Source organism: Oikopleura dioica, chromosome 1 (genome assembly GCF_907165135.1).
Source record: "Oikopleura dioica chromosome 1, OKI2018_I68_1.0, whole genome shotgun sequence".
In the NCBI taxonomy this organism is placed as follows: Eukaryota; Metazoa; Chordata; class Appendicularia; order Copelata; family Oikopleuridae; genus Oikopleura; species Oikopleura dioica.
Window position 1 is genome coordinate 3,357,558 of NC_137291.1, and position 21,017 is coordinate 3,378,574.

Below are 21,017 nucleotides of genomic sequence, written 5' to 3' on the forward strand. Positions count from 1 at the left end.
AATTTAGACTCGCGAGAACAAAAACTAACGGCTGACGGATTCGCATATCTTCAATCTCACCTCTCGGACTCCTTGGACGTCGACGTGGCAGCAACGGTAAATTGCCTAAAGACTCGAACCAAATTATTTAACAAAATTCAGCCACTGAACGCGAAATGCAGAGACTTCATCACGCGCAGAGAGACAAGAGGAGCTTTTGGAAAAGATTTCCTTAATTTCCCGATTCATGAGCTCATAGGAAGAAAGCTGTATGCATTCCCGCCTCCCAAAACAGCCCACAGATTCTATAACAGACTCGTAGAAATAGCCACGCCCTGGGCATTAGTTGTCCCCTGTTTCGAATCAGAACCACTGGTAATCACAGAAGCCAGAATCAAGGGATACAGAATCTTCGACATCCCGGCTGACTCAATCCTCACCCCAGCAAAAGTTAAAACAGCCGACGGCTACTGGAAAGTGGCATCTAACATCTCAACCATAAAAGTCGCCACAAACAGACTCTGATATACCGATTCTGCCCCCTTTTCACACTCGACTCAAAAGGCCAGCAAGAATAGCCACTTCTGGCTCGTAGATTCTCCTAAAAAAAAAAACACCACTTACCCAACCTCACCACTATACCAAACTAGAAACAAAAGCCTTGGCGGTAACTCCTTCCTTTTTTCAGACTCGAAATCCTTGGAAAAAATGTCGGATCAGACCAAGACTCTCTCCAAGCTGCTGGCGGACCACACCAAGCTCACAGAGCAAGAGGCGAAGACACGAGCGGCAAGAGTCCAAATTTCAAAGGCCCAATTCTTCGAAATCGCTCAATCCAAGACGAGAACGGAAGAGGCGGACAGACTTTTCATGGAAATCGAAGACATCAAGAAGGACATGTTGACTCACGACAAGTTCACCGACTCCCTCATCGTAAGTAGATGACTAGAATAAAATTCAAAACCCTCACCGCTTTTTCATAGGCGGAAATCGCGGAACTAGAGGCCAACCGCGACAAGAGTCTTGCGATCAAGGAAAACGAGCCAAACGCCAAAAAACGGTCAGAAGAAGATAACAAATTCTACGACCGTTGGAATCCAGCGGAGTTGGAGTCGAAAATCCGCCGGCTGATTGCGGACAAGATGGAGCGATACAGCCTCAAGGGATCCATGTTCGCCCAGATCAAGGCTCGAGAGTCAAAAATCGCCGAACTATCTTCAGGCGGCTCGGAAACTTCGGCGGTCTTCAAAGAAGTCGACCCGCTCACAGGAGAAGAGTCTTATTTCATGGTAAGTCCAGAAATTCAAAGGAAAATAACAAATGCACGCATACCAATAAACAGAAATCTATACAATTCCACTCAAAACACGCTTCAGACTCAAATAGGCACAAGCAACCTGCCTCAGGACGACGGCGACTCTCTTCGGGAAATGGGCAAGGAATTCCGAGCTTTCGTCTCAGACGCGAAAAACCAGCGCACCTTCAAAAAGGACAAGCTCATGCGACTCCTGGGCAACTACAAAAGAGCCATGTCCCCAGAATACCCGGAGCGAGCAATCATCGAAAGCATCTTGGACGAACTGATCAGGATGCCCGATATGACTCGAAAAGACGCGCTGCTCTCACTCACGGTAAGACTCGTAAAATAGCAACCCTGCTTTTAAAGCGTCGCATTCAGCCGCTCATGCGCCCGAACGTCCGACACAGCTTCGATCGCGCACTCACGATGAACACCAACCACCATGTCTTCAAGAAAATGATCGGCAACCCCTGTGACGGCTCTGAAGACTGGCGGTCGGAAAAAGACTCGAAACCGGGTCGAGGACGCCGAGGTGGACACAATAACGGCGGTCAATCAAAAGCAAAAACTGACCACCAAGGTGACGGCCAAAAGGCCAAGGACGGAGACAACGAGACTCATTCCGGAGGCCGCGGGCGAGGCCGAGGCCGAGGCCGAGGTCGCGGAAGAGGCCGAGGCCGAGGAGGAGGAAATGCTGGTGGCGACACCAAGAAATTCCAAGATCAGGGTGGAGTCGAATAAAAATCACCACTGAAAGAAGCGCAACAAGCCAGAAATCTCAAACTAGCCGACTATAGACTCTCAGCTTTTTAGGACTCTTAAAAAAAAAACTGCTTCAAATGCTTAAAATTCTCAGATAGCTCTTCAAAGGAAAGGTCTCAAATTTTCAATTCTTAAGAACCATGACCTGGCTCGACTACAAGAATCTCCTGGAACACTGGGAAGTAGCAGAAGCAATGGCCACGTTCAGTTACGACGAAGCCGAAATCGACGACGTGATTCAACACTTCCTCGACAGACTCCTCACAAGACCGACTCTCAAGGCCTACGCCTACGAGAAAGGGATCGTAACGATCCAGGACGTCATCGTTTCTCGACTCAAAAAACCGCTCACCCCGAAGCAAAAACGGAAAATAAAGACCTGGTGCGAGCACAGAGCGCGGGAGTCAGCAACCCAGACTCTGCAATACCCAAAGGTATAAAAAAAAAAAGGGAGACCCAGCCCGAAAAATAATACTCCTTCAAGCAAGCGGAGGTCGTCGACGAGCCCGAGGCAATCCGACTCTGGGAAGAGCTCCTGAAGACAAATAAGCCCAAGCCAAGAGAAGCGGCCATCGCTTTCTTCATCTGCTTTACGACGGGAGCAAGAATGAAAGAAGCGCTCAATCTCAGAGTCGAAGATCGAGAAGTCGTTACCGAAGACGGAAACGAATTTTGGCGATTCCATATTCGATGCAGCAAAACCGATCCGTTCTGCAAGCGAATGGAAACCCTCACCATCGTTATGGACATGCGGCATGGAGTCCCACTCGGCCTAGAACTTAGAGCCCAACTCAGGGATCGAGATTCAGGTACTTATAGCACTTATTACTCAAGACTCAACAAGAAACTTTTTTAGGCCTTGTTCTCAAGACGCTCGAAGGCCATACTCGCATCGCATCTGACTACCTGGCGCGCTACGGAGCCAAGGCAAAACTGTCAAAAAAGGTAACCAATCAAGGAAGAAAACAAAACTCAGATTAATAAACGTCGTAGGTCTCGGCGCACACGGGAAGAGTCAGTTTCTACATCGAGGGACGCCGAACAGGCTTATCACAACAGACTCTAGCACACACACTCCGTTGGGCACCGGGAAGCTCCATGCCAGACTACTACGAAAGGTGCTGGCTTGAATGTAGCAACTCAGGAGCGCCGGTCAGCGTGGCAAAATCTAGAGCCAGAAAACGAAACGACAGCACTAGCAGCGACCAAGACCAACCAAAGGTACTAACATTTAAAAATCCAAGAATCAATTATGAAAGGCCTTAGAGTCAAGAACGACCAGAAGCAAGTCAAAAGCCAAAGAAGCCGAAAAACACTGCTGAAGAAGCATAAAAAGAAAAAGATGCCTTTTTCCACTTTTAAACAGACTCGAATAAAAAAAGACTCATTTTTACGATTGATGAGAATAACAAGAATGGTAGGGAGGGAATATTCCCATTACCATTGTTATTTATGCGTGATTATAATACGAATCTAGGACAAGGGATTAGCAGGCCGCTAAAAATAGAACGCGGCAGCGGAGCCTAGTCAACGGCAGCAGAGACTCCCAGGAAACGGCGGAAGGTGTCACAGGCGCGCGAGAGCATCTAGATTCAAGCGGGTGCCCCGAAATCACGCAGGTTCATTCCAAAAGGTTATAGCTTGAGGCTAAAACCTTAAATTGGGAAACTTATATTAGAGACTTTTTCTCAGCAGGAGCATTACCAATAAGACTCCTACCTGATTCAAAAAGACTCACCCACCCACCATCCCTGAAATAAGCAGTACAAGTAGGGTAAATCGAGCACACGCCCTACATACTGCCCAGTCCTAACCTTAGAATCTCAGCGGAGCTTCTCTTACCACAGTATTGTAATTGCGCGTGCTCGGGAATATTCCCATTACCATTGTTATTTATGCGTGATTATAATACTAATGCCGAACTGCGATTCTTTGTTCGCGACAAACTTTCATAGAAAATCCATGAGAAAAACTGGCCAATCAGAGACCTGTATTTGGCCTACCGGCCAATCAGTGGCCAGTATTTTTTTCGGGAAAAGTTTTTCGCCAATAAAGAATTGCTGTTTGGCATATTCCCATAATACCAGGAGAAATAAATGGTTTTTCTTCGTTGCATCGTAGCTTGACAGCTTTATTTAGGCCTTCGGCTTAAGTCCATAACCAGGAATAAACTTAGGGGGTGTTGTGACAGAGTTTGCGAAATCAAAGTTTGAAAAATCTGGACATTTAGCTTTAAGAGCATCAGTAAGTTTATCAAAATTTCGAACGCATAAATTATAAGTCAATTTGGTGAGTGCAAATTTTTGGGAAGGCTTAGGGGTTGTTGAGATAGGGAGAAGGTCTGGACATCTTGCTTTCTCAGCATCAGTAAGGCTCTCATAATGTTTCGGTTTACAAAAATATTCAAGCCTCCAATCAGGCTTTGGTTTGCACATCTTTTTATGCGTTTTATCAAATTCATTTATTTTCCCATCGATAAATCTAACCATGCGTTTTGAACTCCATTTCTTGTAAGTATTACCGTCCATGCACACAAAAGCATTATGAAAGCTCTTGACGGATATGAAGAATTTTTTGACCATTTCGCTGTTGATAAATACTTTTGGTTTTATGAAATCGTTTTCATCACCTGAAACAGCGAATTCTGAGCAGTTAATTTTCGTTCTGACGGCAAAATTCTCTACACGCTCGAAAAAAGCGACAAATTTCTTTGCCGACATTGGGTTGCAATCATACTTATTATACGTTTTATCGGAAATTCTGGCGAGAATAGTCTCGTAGGCGTCGACGATATTGTTCCATGCGGTAGCTGATTGCTCGTTCAGTGACTTACTCGCAATCGAAGAAAAGAACAAAAAGAATATCTGAATTTTATAATAAGAATTTCGAATTTAATAAACAAAAATTGAGAAAATTGTGATTCTCTTGTTATACCTTTCTCTTCATAGTATGATAAAAAAAAGATCTTTGAGAAAATTGGGAACAAAATTCGTTAATGAATTTGTCGTAGTCGCCCTTACCACTAGATGAGTTCATGAGCAAAATAAAACTCTCTTGATATGAGCACGCATATTTCTTGAAAATCCTTGTTACCACAAGTGCATCGCTAAAGAGGTTTAATAGAATGTCATGAGAGTTCAACCACTTAGTTGATACTTAATATCGTCCTGCGGGTTGTTTTTTATAATTTGCTATTTTAAATTTTGAGCATTTTATTCGTCTGAACAATTGTGAAAAAATAGTATCTCTTATCGTTTTTATGACTCATATCTGACTTTAAATTGCCGGTTCGCCCAGTCGTGTCACCGTGGTTTTCCATCTTAAGAGCGCCCAACTTAAGAGCGTTTTTTCCAATATTTTTAATATTTTGTCATCTGAAAAAATCCCAACTTTAGAGCGTTTTTGGGAATAATTAGTATAACGTTTGAAAATCATTGAAAAAAATTTTTTTCTACGCTTTTTTTCAGGTGAAATAGCCTCTGATTCAAAGATCGTAATTTTTTTATCATAAATAGGTAAAAATGACATGAGATGCATTTTAAGAGTTTTGGAAAAAATTCATATTATGCATTTTCATTCATTATTTTTTCCCACTGTCATCCTAGTTTGGTCGTAAATTTTCCAACTTAAGAGCGTTTTGGTCTACCCTTGTCATCTGAAAAACGCTCTGAAGATGGAAAACGACGGTATATCAATTTAAAATGACAATATTTGGTCAAAATCCTTATGCGTCGAAAAATAAGCAATGAAAGGTCTGAGAATTGAGTTCTGAAATCAAGGAGGACTTATGGTATTGTATTAACCCGAGATAATAAAATATATTTGAAAATATGCTCATTCATTTTGAACCAGTAGAAATTCCTTTTCGACTCTTGTCAGAGTATGAAAAATATTTTTGAATAGCAGCAAATAAAAAGCAAATATAACAAAGTATAAGATTATTAAAAAGTAGGAAAAGAAGGTAAATCGAGTTTTCCTTTTCAGTTTCTATCGCTTATTTTTGTCCAGCAAGAAAAAGTTGAAAGAAGAAAACCAGGTTGGAAAGTGTTGTTTACGCAGTAAAAAGCGATGTTCGTTTAGTTGGTGGCGGTGCGCGCACCTGTCAGCATCTTCGTTGAGTATTATTAAATGGACAATAATTCATCATAAACTATTCGTAAACATTTCGAGCGCGGTTTTGCGAAGGTGTCAACTTTTACATTCTTCGCAAAACAATATTCGCCACACTTTCACCTCCCAAACGCATTATATTTACAGTAATTTGAATTTTAGAAAATGAAAAAAATAGAAAAAGGAGGATTTTCACTTCCCGGGATCATCTTTTTCGCCAGGCGGAAGGGTGAAACTTCCGCGCGAAAACAAACTGACGAGCAAAATACGAATTATTTTCTGAATTTCCGATTAAAAAACGGAAAACATCATGATAGGAAGAAATGGAAAAATTTTTTTTTGAACAAAATTTCTTGGAAAGTGAAAAACAGAATCGCCGAGGTGATTTGGCCTCGGTTGTGGCAGGTGGGCATTTCTCGTCCGTTTTTTGAGACGTTCGTGGCGTCACGTGATTTGAGTGACGGAGGTGCCTTCTGCTTCGACGGGTTGAACGGCGAACGTGTTCCGTCCTGCGACAAGTGCTTAGATCCCGACGATAGATCCAACAACCCAACGCCCCTTTTTCGTTACTATTGCCGCAACGTGCGACGCAAACCGACGCAACAAAATACACCGAATGACGATTCAGCAAAAACAAAATAAAGAATGTCCAATAAAGACTTTTTCAATAAAAAATATCAATGGATTCGGCTCAGAAAACCGGGCTCGGCACCCTGCGTAGAAAACCTGAGTCAGGTTTTGAAAGGCTAAAATTCTAAGCCGCACTGCGGCTTTTGATAATAAAGCCGCAACGCGGCTTCGCCATAATTTTTGATAGCGGCTTCGATATAAAAGAGCCGCTACGCGGCTTTTCATTGAAGACCTTTCAGACCCTGACTCAGGTTTTCTACACAGGTCGTCGAGCCCAGTTCTTGGCTCAAAAACCGTCTCTATCTCGCTCTAGAATTTGGCTTCCCAGGAAGTATAAGTGTCTATTTACCCGACTTTCTGATTAAAGAAAACCCGCCAATTGTCAAAATGCAAACAATTGGGGTGAATTGGCAAATATCCGGCAAATCTTAGAAAACTTGGAAATCAGCGAAAAAGCGCCTATTTGTTTTGCAAATTTTCGAAAACTTTGAAAGCGTTTCAGAGCTGCTCGAATCGGTCATCAAAAGAGACCTCTTGTTGGCGCAAAATAGGAAAAACAACCGCGATTCCAGAGATTTGCAAAATGTATTTTTACTTGAAATCACTTCCGTTCTGGCCTCCGTTGATTTAATTTTGGAGACATTTAGTTTCAGAAGTCAGGAGCTATTAACCGAGGTTTTTTTGAAGAATTTTTTGAATAGTTTTTGAAAAGAAAAGTTCAAACTATCCTTCTCTCAAAAAATACAATGACTAAGCAAAAAAGCGATGAGCTTGTTTGAAAGCAGCGAAATTGAGCAACCGCAAAAACGCGTGAAAATTGATGAAGCGCCGCTCGGAGTTGCTGCTTTGTTCCCCCAAGTGGCTTCGTTATGAGAACCGGGACGAGCGCTTTTTCAATCTTTGGATACCAGCGGCTTTCGCTTCAAGTACCCCAAAAGCGGCTTCCTCAAATAAAGACAAAGTTATGAACTTTTCAAGCTTCATTTTTTAAATAAGATTTTTTTCAGAATTTCGTGAAAAAAATATTTTTCCCAAATTCGAAAAAATAATTTTTCTACCATCATCATTGATTCTCGATTCTGAGATGTTGCATCGTGAGCTATCGTTGTTTTGGCGCGTTGGGCTCGGAGGAACTCTTGCTCGGCTCTCTTGCATCACGTGGCCTCGTCGGAGCTTCTCGTCGCTCCGTAAATCGGCAAGGAGAGGCTCACGGCAATCCAAACGGCAAATATTATTACGTGAGAGATGTACAACCCTCGACGCTGTTGTGAACACATCGCCCGAGAAAAAATTACGGATCGGAGCAAAAAAGCAAAAGCTGAATACAACTGTTCAACGAGGTTTCGGGGCGGAGTCGATTTTTAGAAAACTCGATGATAAAAAACATTATCATCTTCTTTCAATTGGAATAAGGGTGGATAGTGCCAAGCTTGGGCTCGGCAGCCTGAGAAGAAAACCTGAGTCAGGGTCCGAAAAATGCTCTGAGAAAAGCCGCTCTGCGGCTTCGTTCTTAAAAGAAGCCGCGGTGCGGCTTTAAAGTTCATGTCATTCAGACCCTGACTCAGGTTTTTACTCAGGATATCGAGCTCAGATCTCAGCTCAGGAAAGATTTTTATGCTTCGTTCTTAAGTTTTTGCTTCGAGGAAAACCTTAATCTCGCCCCTTAATCCCGAAAGTAAATTCGCCACGCGCTAGAATCTCGATTCTAGGTCTCCCCAAAATTAGTAGATCCTTATCCCGCTTTCTCAAAAATAACAAAAATGCTCGATGGTATCTTCTCCAAACAAAAATGAGCAAAAAGGTCACTTGTCACAAATATACAGCACCAGGGGCGAGCAAGTTAGCCAGGTGCAAAAAGAAGAGAGTTTTTAACAGGCTCAAATAATTAACTCAACGATTTCTAAATTTTCAATTTTTCAACTTTCCTTTTGCCGTTACTTTGTCGATCGCGCAAAATGACAAGCGTTTGGAATGTGGCGCAATCAAGAATAAATTCATTTTCGAATTTTTGACGAGCCTGGCGCACCGCGACACTCTTTTTGGGTGAATTTTAATTCACTCGCAAAAAGTACTTGAGAAAAATTTGACAAAATTAAGTGCTCGACTTCATGATTTTTCTTATTTCATGTGAGATTTTTGAATAAAAATGGGTTGGCGTTAGGAACCGGCAAAAATTCGACAAATTTTTGGGTCAGCGCATTTTTGGCTTCTGATTGGCCGGTAAACGGAATCCAGGCCTCTGAAAATTTCAACGCGAAATTGGCCAAAATTTTTGTCGGATCCTGACACCACCTTGTTTTTATTCGAAAATCTCACATAAAATTTGAAAAATTCTGGTTCAAGATTGTCGGTTTTCGGGTTCGGTGTCGAAATTGACAATCTTGTGCCCTGAATTTTAGCTTCCACAGCAATTTTCGGCCAGAAAAGTCCGTGATTCATCCGAAAATCGACTATTATTGACCTTCAGAGTCGATTATTCTTGAGAACTTTGGTAAGGTATATTAAAAAGAAGGAGCTTGTTAAAATGAGATCGTTTGAAAATAAACTGATCAGATAAAAAGAGCGTCAAAAAACGAAAATTTCCAATTTTGTCAATTAGCGATAAAACCCCGTCCGATTTGTTAATTGCTATCGGACAAAGGCGATAAACCTTCGATTTCACAAAAACCGGCGCCAATTTCCGGATCAGTATCTCATTTTTAGCATTCTCCATTTCGAGCTTCCGAAAATTCGAAAATTCGGGAAAACATTTTTCGTCAAAAATTGAATTGCCTCTTCTCATGACTCGCACCTGGGCGAGTTAACATCTTTTGGTCAAGAATCCGCAGCTGGAGCAATAAGAGCCAGTGTAAATATAAAGTCAATTTTCATAAATATATCCCTTCCTAACCGGCTAAATAAGCTCTTTGAGGCAGGGTGAAAAATGGCGTGTGATATTCCTGGGATGTCGCGCGCGCGCTGAAAAAACCTCCCGGGGCGTGTGGGAGGTTTTTGCCTTCTCACAGAGCGTGGGGGAGCTAAATTTTTTCGCGAGGTGAAGTGACGTCACGCTTTTTTCGATTGTTGAATGAAGTTAGGGACTTTCACGTGGAAAAATAATTTGTTCGTTGTAAAAGTTTACTCATAAATGTAGATTTTCCAGCTGATTTCAATGAAAGCAAACTATCCGCAGGATTTTTCAATAATGAAGTTGTTCAATTCGTTCAGAACTGACCAAAAATGAAGTGCTTGGGCCAAGCAGCTTGGCAAAATCTGGTGATAGATTTTAGGATTTTAGTTTACGGCTGTTTTCAATGAAAAATTCATAATGAATATTGCTCCAGACCTATAAGAAAGCTATAAATAGGGACTTTCACGGAAAAATCAAGGTGCTCCGATAACTATGAAAATTTATCATCTAGTACATTTTTTTTCGCTGATTCCAAAGCCTATAAAGAAGCTCGTAGCGTTCCTCAGGTACCCGATTTAGTGTCGTTTTATCGCACAAGAATGTTTACGCCACTAACTTTCGCTACTAAAGGCAAGTTTTTAAATTTTAAAACCCCAAAACAGCATGTTCTGTAAAGTTTAACTCCATGCGAAATGACCCAATATAATTAGTGATTTTTATTGATTTTTATGAGTAGAAAATAATTTGGTGATTTTTGGCTAAAGTTTCACGGATCAGAAGTTGTTTTTTCTTACAAAATTAGTTAAAAACATGAACCTTTTTACCTCCGGAAACTTTTTAGTGATAATCACAATCAATTTGCTTCTGATTTCGAGTACTTGGTCAAAATAAGCCCCCACTGAGATTAAGGCGCGCTGATGCTTTTGGGCTCGCCGAGGATCGCGTAGCCGGAGTGCCCGTGCGCTCCCAGGCACTCTGTGAGCTCACAGCGCGTGGGTGATCTCGATTTTTAAGCACCTCACAGAATTTTCTGTGATAATGGCGCCACCTCCCACGCGCTCTGGGAGGTTTTGCCGCGCGCGCGAGATCCCAGGCAAATCACGCGCCATTTTTCACCCTGCTTTGAGGGGTTTTGATGAGTTTTCCGGTCATTTTTCGGCAAAAAAATTTTAAAAAGATTTTCGAAAAAGCGAGAATTTTGGCTCAAAACCTCTGAAGACTCAAAATATCTGAGTTAGGGTCAGGGTTAGGGTTCGCGCTTGGTTAAAAACTGAGTCGGGTCCCAAAAACGCTAAATCTTTCAATAATTATAAAAATAATTTTTTAAATAAATTTGAAGAAGATTATTATTTTTATAAATTTTGAAAAATAATTATTTTAAAATATCTTTTGGGGAATAAATAATCCTTCTTTATGTTAACGAAATCCTGACTCAGGGTTTTTGGCAGGTTTTTTGAAGGTTTTTCGCTCGAAATTGAGATATTTTGTAATGAAAAAGATAATTATTGCCTTGGTAATAGAAAATAAATGGAAAAAAAAGGTTTCTCATTTTTTCTCGTTTTTCGAAAAAAGCTCTGAGAGAATCTGTGTGTTGGTAAGTTACGTGAACAGTGACGAGAAGGGGTCGGAACGTGTTCGCTATTAACGCGGCGGTCTCTGGCCGAGTTGCGAGTTATTCCGGCTTAATTTTTACGAAACCGAACGTGAACCACCGCCGGATCACCGTGCGACTGACGAGACGATAACACGCAACCGCCCAAGACATCTTTAACAGACACAGCTTTTTCAGAAAACTTAGAATACACAACTTTCTTTTTAGACGCCTTTTTTATTTTTCATTTTTTCGAGCGATTTTTTCTCGAAAAAAATGAAAAATGAAAGCATTTTTCAATAAGTTTCATTTATAATTGTAAAATTTAAATAGCCGAATTAGCAAGAAAGCAGATTGAGTGATGCATTTGTTCATTCATTCTCCTCCTTTTTGAAGAGGTGCCCAGCCGACGGCTGATCCAGGCTGAGATTAATTTGCACTTCAGCTGGAAATTCCTGAGCCGCTTGAGCGACGTTTCAATCAATCAACCTTGCTCCTCGCTTTTCTGAGCTGACAGAAACAATCGATTACGCATTGCCCGGAAACAAAATCCCGAGCTTTTAATCCAATTATATATAATTATTTATATTTTAACAAAATAATTTTCTTTGTTGAAAATTCCAAAAAAACCCTTTTTTCTAGTGAGAAGAGCGTTTTTGGAAAATGCTTATTGTGCGATATTTATTGATTTGATTGGGCCTGAGTCGGATCGTGCTCTGAACGAAAAAATGCTCGGCGGCGCCACCAGTCTCTCAACCTTTTTTATTTTACTGTCCTTCAATTAATTTTGTTTCTAGCGCAAGATTTTTTCAATAAAAGCATTTCGATAGACAACACCTTTTTAAAAATGTTTTAATAAATAAAAAACGTTCTAATAATCCAGTTTTTAATTATATGATTATATTTTTTTCATAAAAGAGTGTGAATGATTCAATTTTATAAAAAAAATAATAAAATAATAAAGATTTGAGTTTAGGTGTCTGGAACCAATGAAAAATTTCGAGAAATTTTGAGTGGAAATTTCCGACCAATCAGAAGCCCAGACTCGGCTCACAGGCCAATCCGCAGCCGAGAAACTGCCAACACAAAATCTGTGGAAATTTTTTGTCGGCTCCCGACGCAACCCCAGGCACCATAATTGGATATTTTCTTTGAAAAATAAGGAATATTTTTTAAGCTCGACTGATTCGCTCAGTTTAACTCAGGTTATGAAGGCAATAGTAAGTACTATTAGCTCGTCGCTATTTTACCAATTCATAAAAACATATTGTTCTTAACGATAAGAAACAAGCCAGAACCAAAAATCGATAAGGCGGTCTTGGATCTCTCAAGTCCGGAAATTTTTTGTTATTTTGGCTTCAGAATTTTGCCGCCGCCGCCCTAATTGGAGTATAAATTAACCCACCTTGTGATTAAAACATTCGATTTTGTTAGGATTATGCCACTTGCGTCACACAACTCCAGCCTCGCCAGCGTCGATTCTAGCGTTTTTTTCAAGTCGAGTTCCTCAAAAGTGGCGCGTTATATAAATTCAAGTGGCCTTTTACGAGGCAAAAAATAAATAGTTTTTTTGGAGGAAAAAAAGAAGATACTCTTGAAATATTATACAACTAGACCACTTTTCTCAATCAAGAGCCAGAGTCCATTTTTACCGTTTTTATTTTTATTTTTTCAAAAAAATTTTTTTCCAGAAAATCAACTTTTTTGGCTTGAAAATCATCTCTTCGCGAATTCCGATTCCGGAACTTGTTCGCTATTTTTCGTTTTACGCAAAAATCCATGGCATTAGCCGTCGAACAGATCAAAGAGGAGTACCGCGCTCGACAGAATTGAGCTCATCATTGGCTCAAGGCGGATCATCGCGCAACTTTTCCAATTCAGAGCCGCGCCGCTTTTATCGCAAATCCCCAATTTCATGATGAAAAAAGCAGAAAAGATCCTCCAGTTGTGCCAAAAATAGAAAGTACCGTCAATTATCAAGGCTTTTAGCAAGATTTGAGCGAAGAAAAATTGGCTTGAAAATTTCATAAAAATTCTAGAATCGAGATCTCGAAAAGGTCAAATGAAAAAGGATCAAAAATCTCGATGGAATTCGGGTCACGTGCCAAGATATCGACTGGGAGGAACCATCTGGTGCGAAGGGGAGGTGCCGCCCCACTTGACCAAGTAAGCTCGTCAGGGCTAGTGCTCATTCCCTAAAACAACAAATTTGCTAATTTTGCTATTATTTTGGCCTAAATGCATCTTAGCCAAGATAAATAAATAGACAAGTTTTTCTAGAGTTGTTCAATGAAAATAGAAGAAAAATAAATCGGATTTCTCGATATTCGTTTTTGAATTCAATTCAGCAACCTGTGTCTTTAACCTGAGTCAGAGTCCTGAAAATGCTGAAATAAAGAGCTTCAATTATGACACAGGTTTTTATTCGCAGTTTTCAGGACACTGAGTCAGGTTTTCTTTACTGAATGCAAGAAACAGTTAAGGGTATCACTGCGTTTCCTTGGCTTACAAAACCTGTGTGAAAAACCTGAGTCAGGGTCCTAAAATTGCTGAAATAAATAGCTCTTATTTTGATACGAGTCTCTTTATTAACAGTTCTTTAGGACCCTGAGTCAGGTTTTTCAGACAAAATGAAAGAAATATTTAAGGGTATCCCTCCGTTTCTTTGGCTTTTAAAACCTGCGTGCTAAACCTGAGTCAGGGTCCTAGAAAGGCTGAAATAAATAATTCCAATTTTGATACGACTCTTTTTATTAACAGTTTTTAGGATCCTGAGTCAGGTTTTTCTTACAAAATGCAAGAAACAGTTAAGGGTATCTCTCCGTTTCTTTGGCTAACGAAACTTGTGTCAGTATTCCCGGACAGGTTTTGAAAGCTGAAGAAGCGCAGTGATACCCTCAACTGTTTTTTTCCCATTCAGTTAGGAAAACCTGTCTCAGGGTCCTGAAAACTGTGATCTAATAGGATCATTTTTAAAATGAAAAATTCTTTTATGACCTTATTTTCATTAAAATTTCGCCCTGTCTGGCTTATTGAAAATTTGCAGACACGTACTTTTTAGTCCGGTTTTGGAGTGGGAATCAATTTCGCGGGTTGAAAATTCGATTGTCGCCACCTTTGTCTCTTGAAAAAACTCACCAAGTCGCGGCTAGAAAAACATCCAACAATAACAGTGGCCGTTTTTATGATAAATTATGAAATTTCGAAAAAGAAAATAAAACCAGAAATCGCTAATTTTTTTTCACTAAAGCGAGTCGGCCAATGTCAAACACGAGAAATCCGATTTTGAATCGGGCAAATAATCGTGCTGGAATCGGATTAATTTTGGAAAAAAGGCGAAAAAGAACAAGTCGACGAATTTTTTTTTTACTAAGGAAAAAAACTCGGTTGTGTGTATTGAGTGCTGGTTGCATTTCTCAGTTTTCTGAGCAGAATTTGCAAATTTGCGAATTTTCGCCTCTGCCTATTTGTTAGTCAGGTGGTGAACAATTTGTCGAACAAAGAGGCTGGGTACACAAAGGAAGGCTGAAAGTTTAATAAATAATTCCATAAAATACAATTCGAAAGCACCAACCATGACAAGACCAACCAACTTGTGAAAATACTGTTTTCACCAAAACACAGGAAACGCGCAGAAAAGGGTTGAATGAAGGGTTGAAGTCGTCGGAAGCGGATTAAAAAGGGTTGAACAATTGGAAAAAATAAGATTTGAACCGTGTTTTTGATGTGAATGAGGAGTTTTTTTTTCAAAAAATGAAAAACCATAATTTCATTCCGAACAGAATGATTTGTCAATTTTTAAGAGTCATTTTTTTCTGAAATAGTTTGTTAAAGCTTTGCATACATTAGAGTAGCCTGCTTTCATCATCGACCTAGTTGAATAGAGAAATTTTGACTCAAAACCTGGTTTTACTTGAAAAATTTATAGATTGGCTCAAAAACCTGTGCCTCGAAAACCTGCGCAGAAAACCTGAGCCAGGGTCCCTCGGATTTAAGATTAATCAGGACTCTGACTCAGATTTCCAACACAGGTTTTCTGGGCTCGGTAATTATATTTTAAGGACCCCCCCCATCAAGATGAGTTTTGTCAAAAATTTTCTGTTGATTGGGGGGGTCCTTAAGATAGCTTTTTTGCAGAATCCGACAGTTGATAATATGCATATAATCACGTGTCAAATCGCCATAATTGAACAGTATCAAAAATACCATTTTGGCGTCAATTGATTATTCCCGTTGTCGTTTCGTTCCTTCTGCTTCTGCCAGAAAGTAATTAATTATTTTGAAGTTTTCTGGAATCCGCAGCATTTTCGACGATAAGTTCCAACTAGATAAACATAAAAAACAAACTTCCGCTTTTTTCGTTTATTTTCAAAGGCAGAGCGGCGAAAGAACTGTTCTTTTTTGGGTAAAAAAAATCATCAAATTTCAAATTTGAAAAATCGAAATCGAAGATATAAAAAAACCAATAGAACTTCTAAAGATGATCAAAAAAGGGGTTTTGCTTTTGTCTTTTACGATTCCCATGAGTCTCAGTTGGCTGAATAGCTCGGAAGTATAAATCCAGAGGAGCACTTTCAGCCAAATGGAACTGTTTATGGCCACACGAGCCCGGAAATTACCATTGATTTTTATTGTCAACCTCTTTTTTATTTTGCTTTCTGTTTTGTTTACTGAGTTTTTTAATCGAAAAGGGAAAATTTTCCCGGATAAGGGTATCTCAGGTGTTATTTGGGAGAATTTTTATAATAAGGGTGTCATCGCCAAAATCCGCCGTCTGAAACTAGCCTATTTTAAACTTGATAAAAACAATTCCGAATTAACAAAGTGACGCCCTTAAACAAGAAATATGGCAAACCGACTAAGGGTATCACTTTTTTATTTGGAAAAAAGGTACAAACTCGCTCTTTTCCCTCTGTGTCTCTTTTAAGGGATCCCCCCCCAATTTTCCCAACTTTGACCCCTATCTACTTTTTACTCGTCTTGCGTGTGGGGCTGTATAAGGGCTCAAATTGAAGCCCGTTTCTTGACGAGCAAATGCATGCATGATAAGCCCCTAGTTATAATATTCACTTATGCATTAGAAGCCGTCTAAGTGACTTAGGTTGCCAAAAACGGCTATTTTCGGTCATTTTCAAGTTGTATCTACTTTTTTTTGGGCTTATGGATTCCTAATATCTCTTCATTTTTAGGAAGAATGGACCCTAGTCTACATTTGCATGCATGATCATCAAGTTTGGCAAAGTAGAAAAAAATTTTCTTATTATAAAAGTTTCAGCCGTCATTTTAGCGATATTTTGGAGTCTTTTTGCTCTCTAGCGCCGCCAAGTGATGAATTTCTTTCTTGAAAACTGTTTATTTCCTGATAAGGGCGTTATATGTTTTCAAATAAGCCCCTATTTGCCTCGCTATGAAGACCTTCAAATTCTGAAAAAATCGAAAATTTTTGCCAAGTATTGATTATAGTGCAACTTCAACACGCTCTCACGAGTAATCAGGTGATATGAGGGCCTTGCCATAAAGGTAAAAAATGACGCTCAGATCATGGGGAATCTAAATATGCACCGCTCGATACTTTTTGGGAAAATTTTTCGGATCGGGGGGTGATCCCTTAAATAAGCTTTTTTAGAAATAGAAAAGTGATACCCTTAATTGGTTTGCCATATTTCTTGCATAAGGGCATCACTTTCTTAATTCGGAATACTTTTTTATTGACTTTAAATTTCTAACAGAGAAATCTCCAATCAGATTGATTCTTTTGAAAAATCTTAAATAAGGGTGTCAATTTTAAATTCAAGACAAAATCATCATTCACAGAGGATGTTTGCAAAACAAAAAGTCCACTTCAGAAGAAGGGGAAAATAAAAATAAGGGTCTTGGTGATCTAAGATTGTGCAAAATAACGAGCGGGTCAATAACGGGTTAAGTAGGACACACTTACAAGTAAACCCGTGCATTTTTTATGTGTAATTGCAGCTCGGAGGAACTCAACTACTAACTGCGCGCGGCCAGTGCCGCACCGGATCTTCAAAACTTTTTTCTTCTCTTTTTTGTAAACTCCGTTTTTTGAGCTTTTTTGCTGAATAAAAATTTCACCAGTTGCTTACCAACAATTTCGATGACGCTGGATTTTGGCGATTTCGTCGCTGTTTTCCGACAAATTTCGTTTTTCGCGAATCTGAAATCGAAATCGTACGTTTTCGATTTAATCCCTTTACGCCAGGCCTTGTTTATATCCGGTATTTATGATAAATAGTATTTATGTAAATTGAATTTACTCCAGCCCCGAGACTGCCTCAAAATAACAACAACATCAGGAGCAACATTTCATCAACAACATTTCTTTCTAAATCCCATCAGCATTAAGGGGATTCACGCCAGCCAGCCTAATCGAATCTAAACTTTTTTTCATGTTTTGAGCGAAAATTTTTCAAAAGAAAAAATTTTACTAAAATAAAAGATAAGGACTTACCAAGAATTGAAGTGCATTTTTGAATAACCAATCAGATTGCTGTCTTTGGCGTACCAGCCAATCAAAACCCTGATCAAGAAAATCACTTCTATTTTTTTTTGGTCTGGCCAAAAATTAAACAAAAAAACGGGCTCAACAAAAATATCGAAGTGATTTTATGGATCTGGGCTTTGATTGGCCGGTAGATCAAATACAGCAATCTTATTGGTTATCCAAAAATACACCTCTATTTTTTGTTGAGTCAAAAATACTGTTCATTCATCAAAAATCGATAAAAGAAGCAAAAGAGTATGTCTCCTCGTTTTGAAATTGATAAGAGAGGATTTGGACCTTCCATCTCAAGTTGTACTCTTGAGAGTAGCAAACCACAGAGTTATCTGAATTTATCAAAAAATGAATTTTTTATCAAATGGGGTACTTTGCGCCGCGCTGAAAACTTTGAGTGCCGCCCATTACTCCGATAACGGGTTAACTCTCCACACTCGGGTGGGGTCCCTTAACTCCACTGCCAAAAACGCCTTGATTATTTATCTGAATTGTCAATTAAGGATCTCCCTTGCTTTTCTTCTCAAATTATTGAACGCCGGAAATCAAAAACACGAAAAATCGCTCATTTGCGTGATTTAGGGAAGCGCTTGACAGCCAACACGGGTTGTGTTTATTCAAAAATAATTCTCAAAAATGGATTTGTAAACTCAATTACAGGCGAGTGTATATTCACAAGATTTACGCCGATTTATGGAGGGGCTTAGAAGCCCATTACGTAATTATGGGATGTTGTCAATTTCTAGCAGCAATTTTATGGGCAAAATTTATGAAGAAAGATTCTTCCCGCAACGCTTTTTTTTTGTCTCAGTAGCTGCAGTAATAGAACTGTATACCCCCTGTCCTCCAAATCAAGTAAATAATAAAGTAAAGTATCAAGGTCTACTTTTTTACTTTCATTTCTGCTCAAAATTGAACTGCGGGGGAGGGCGCGGTATAGCGCAGAATTTTATTACTCTTTGGAAAAATTAGCAGATGTATATCTGGCCCTCTTATTTTCCAATCTCCGCTCCGAGGATATTGGATAATACAATTTCAACCCTGTTTTTCTTTTTGACTCACCTTGCTTGTAAAAAAACGCTTCCTGAAAATTGGAAATTGCTTTAGGGTACATTCAGTTCTACTCATCTACTTAAATGAGTTTGACTGTATTTTACAGTCTGTTTCCTTAAGGGTGTCAACATCGATCAATATTTTCCGATTTAACCTAAATTACCCCCTTAAATGGGGAGGTGTCTGGAACCGACAAAAAATTTCGAAAAATTTTGCGTGGGCGGCTACTTGGCTGCTGATTCGCCAGTTTGACGAATCCAGTCTTCTGGTTGGTTGAAAATTTCCACGCAAAATTTGTCGAAATTTTTGTCGGTTCCAGACACCTCCCCATTTAAGGGGGGGGGGGGGTAATTAAGGGTGTCATCATCGATTGAGTGAAAAATGCAAAAATCGATGATGACACCCTTAATCCGTCTGAGCCGTAATAATGGCAAAAATGAGGCGATTGATAATTTTGATTGTAAAAAGTAATTCTAGTGCCCGGAAGAAATAGGCGATAACTAATCTTCGGGATTGTGTGGCTGAGCAGGTGGGGATTAACCCGTATCATACCTTGGATAGGAGGCGGATTATAATTGGCAAAAGTCAACTACCGGTACTGCTACGAGTTAGGTCCTGGTTTGTTTTAGCCTCTGAGTTGGCGTTGTTTTAATTATGCGAAATGACTTTGGCCAGGCGTGGGAAAATTGGAAGAAGCTGAAAATTATTTTAATTTCGCGTTGCCAAAACAACCGGTTTTGAATTGGCTCAACAGAGAAAGGCTTCTATCTTCTGAATAAACCAGTGATTGAATTATTGGCAATAATTTATTGCTCTCGACAAAATTTTGCGAGAACAACATTAACAACTGAGGGAATACGGTATTCAAAATATCTTTATTCTTACAATTTCAATAAGGGTATCACTTTGGTAAATCATCTTTCCAAGTTATTTGTATTTGCTTTTCAAAATCTCGATTCTTTGTGAATATGATTTAACAAAGTGATACCCTTAACTCGTTGTCGAGCATGAATTTTCAATTTTATTAAGGGTATCACTTTGGTAAATCATCTTTCCAAGTTATTTTAATTTGCTTTTCAAAATCTCGATTCTTTGTGAATATGATTTAACAAAGTGATACCCTTAACTCGTTGTCGAGCATGAATTTTCAATTTTATTAAGGGTATCACTTTGATAAATCATCTTTTCGATACATTTTTGTAGCTTTTAAAAATCTCGATTTTATTTGTAAATATGATTTATAGGAGTGATACCCTTAATGTGTTTAAAGATAATCTGCCCATTTTTTAGCAGACGGATACCCTTATTTTTCTAAGAGTTAAGGGGGTAGAACTAGATTTTCCGAAAAACCGAGATTTTCGGGAGGCACTTTAAATAAAAAATACCTGTTTTTACTTTTGATTACGCAATTTCCTCAAAAATGTTGCTAGATAAAGAGTTAAGCTATCTTAAAATGAGATATAAAAAATTTGGTTAGTCACGTTTCTCGAGAAATTTGAGGACGCGAATACGCTAAAATTGCGATTTTCGAAGAGTAAGGTTGAAGTTTCGCTCTCTAACGCCAAAATGTGTTGACAAAAAAATTTTAAGAAAAATGTTGTTAGATCTAAGTTTGCTCTACCTCCAGCCGAAGAGATAATTTGAAAATCTAAGCTCTCCTGGCTTTGAGCGCCGGTCTAGAATCGGCTATTTTCGAAAAACCTAGTTCTACCCCCTTAAAATATTTTTTTCTGGCTCGGTTGGAGAAGTCCCGATCAGATACAGTTTGTTGCCAAATTTCCGGAGTCCAAATTTCCGGACACTTTTCAGATTTTAAGGGGTTTTAGTGGGACACTAACAAATTGACGATGACCCAAATTTCCGGACTTTTTTCAAATTAAGAAAAAATTGACGGTAGCTCATATTTTTCTTCGAAATAAGGTACAAAAGGTTTAATACATCGACTTTTTGTGTTTATCCTTGAGTTCTCCTATCAAACCCACTTTGTCGTCGTCTTTTTACGTTTAGACGACTTCTACACGGGTAAGTGACCATATTTCGAAAAATTTTAAGGATGCTTGGTGGGACATTATTTTTCATAGGGAGGCCAAATTTCCGGACATTTTTCGGAAATCTGGGGACAAAATTAGTCCGGAAATTTGGAAACATACTGTAACATTGATCTGGGTTATTGGGGTTTATGGGGGAT

The 21,017-nt window shown here is 39.3% G+C and overlaps 2 protein-coding genes across 2 annotated transcripts; both read left to right on the forward strand.

Moving 5' to 3' along the window:
• The first annotated feature begins 687 nt into the window (after positions 1-687).
• Positions 688-2,020, forward strand: LOC145711582 (uncharacterized). The gene is made up of 4 exons (XM_081789272.1): positions 688-912; positions 963-1,268; positions 1,356-1,610; positions 1,658-2,020. Exons 1-4 carry the CDS (start codon positions 688-690, stop codon positions 2,018-2,020), a joined length of 1,149 nt encoding a protein of 382 aa, XP_081645398.1.
• A 129-nt stretch (positions 2,021-2,149) lies between these two features.
• LOC145711583 (uncharacterized) lies at positions 2,150-2,860 on the forward strand. The gene is made up of 3 exons (XM_081789273.1): positions 2,150-2,475; positions 2,526-2,794; positions 2,851-2,860. Exons 1-3 carry the CDS (start codon positions 2,182-2,184, stop codon positions 2,858-2,860), a joined length of 573 nt encoding a protein of 190 aa, XP_081645399.1. The 5' UTR covers positions 2,150-2,181.
• Positions 2,861-21,017: the final 18,157 nt, after the last annotated feature.

What these genes read in the sequence shown, in the direction of transcription:
- LOC145711582 (XM_081789272.1), top strand. Translation starts at nt 688, where the DNA reads ATGTCGGATCAGACCAAGACTCTCTCCAAGCTGCTGGCGGACCACACC. An exon ending in GAGAAGAGTCTTATTTCATG is followed by an intron (nt 1,269 to 1,355) that starts GTAAGTCCAGAA and finishes AACACGCTTCAG; the next exon opens with ACTCAAATAGGCACAAGCAA. An exon ending in ACGCGCTGCTCTCACTCACG is followed by an intron (nt 1,611 to 1,657) that starts GTAAGACTCGTA and finishes CGTCGCATTCAG; the next exon opens with CCGCTCATGCGCCCGAACGT.
- LOC145711583 (XM_081789273.1), top strand. Translation starts at nt 2,182, where the DNA reads ATGACCTGGCTCGACTACAAGAATCTCCTGGAACACTGGGAAGTAGCA. An exon ending in AGACTCTGCAATACCCAAAG is followed by an intron (nt 2,476 to 2,525) that starts GTATAAAAAAAA and finishes TACTCCTTCAAG; the next exon opens with CAAGCGGAGGTCGTCGACGA.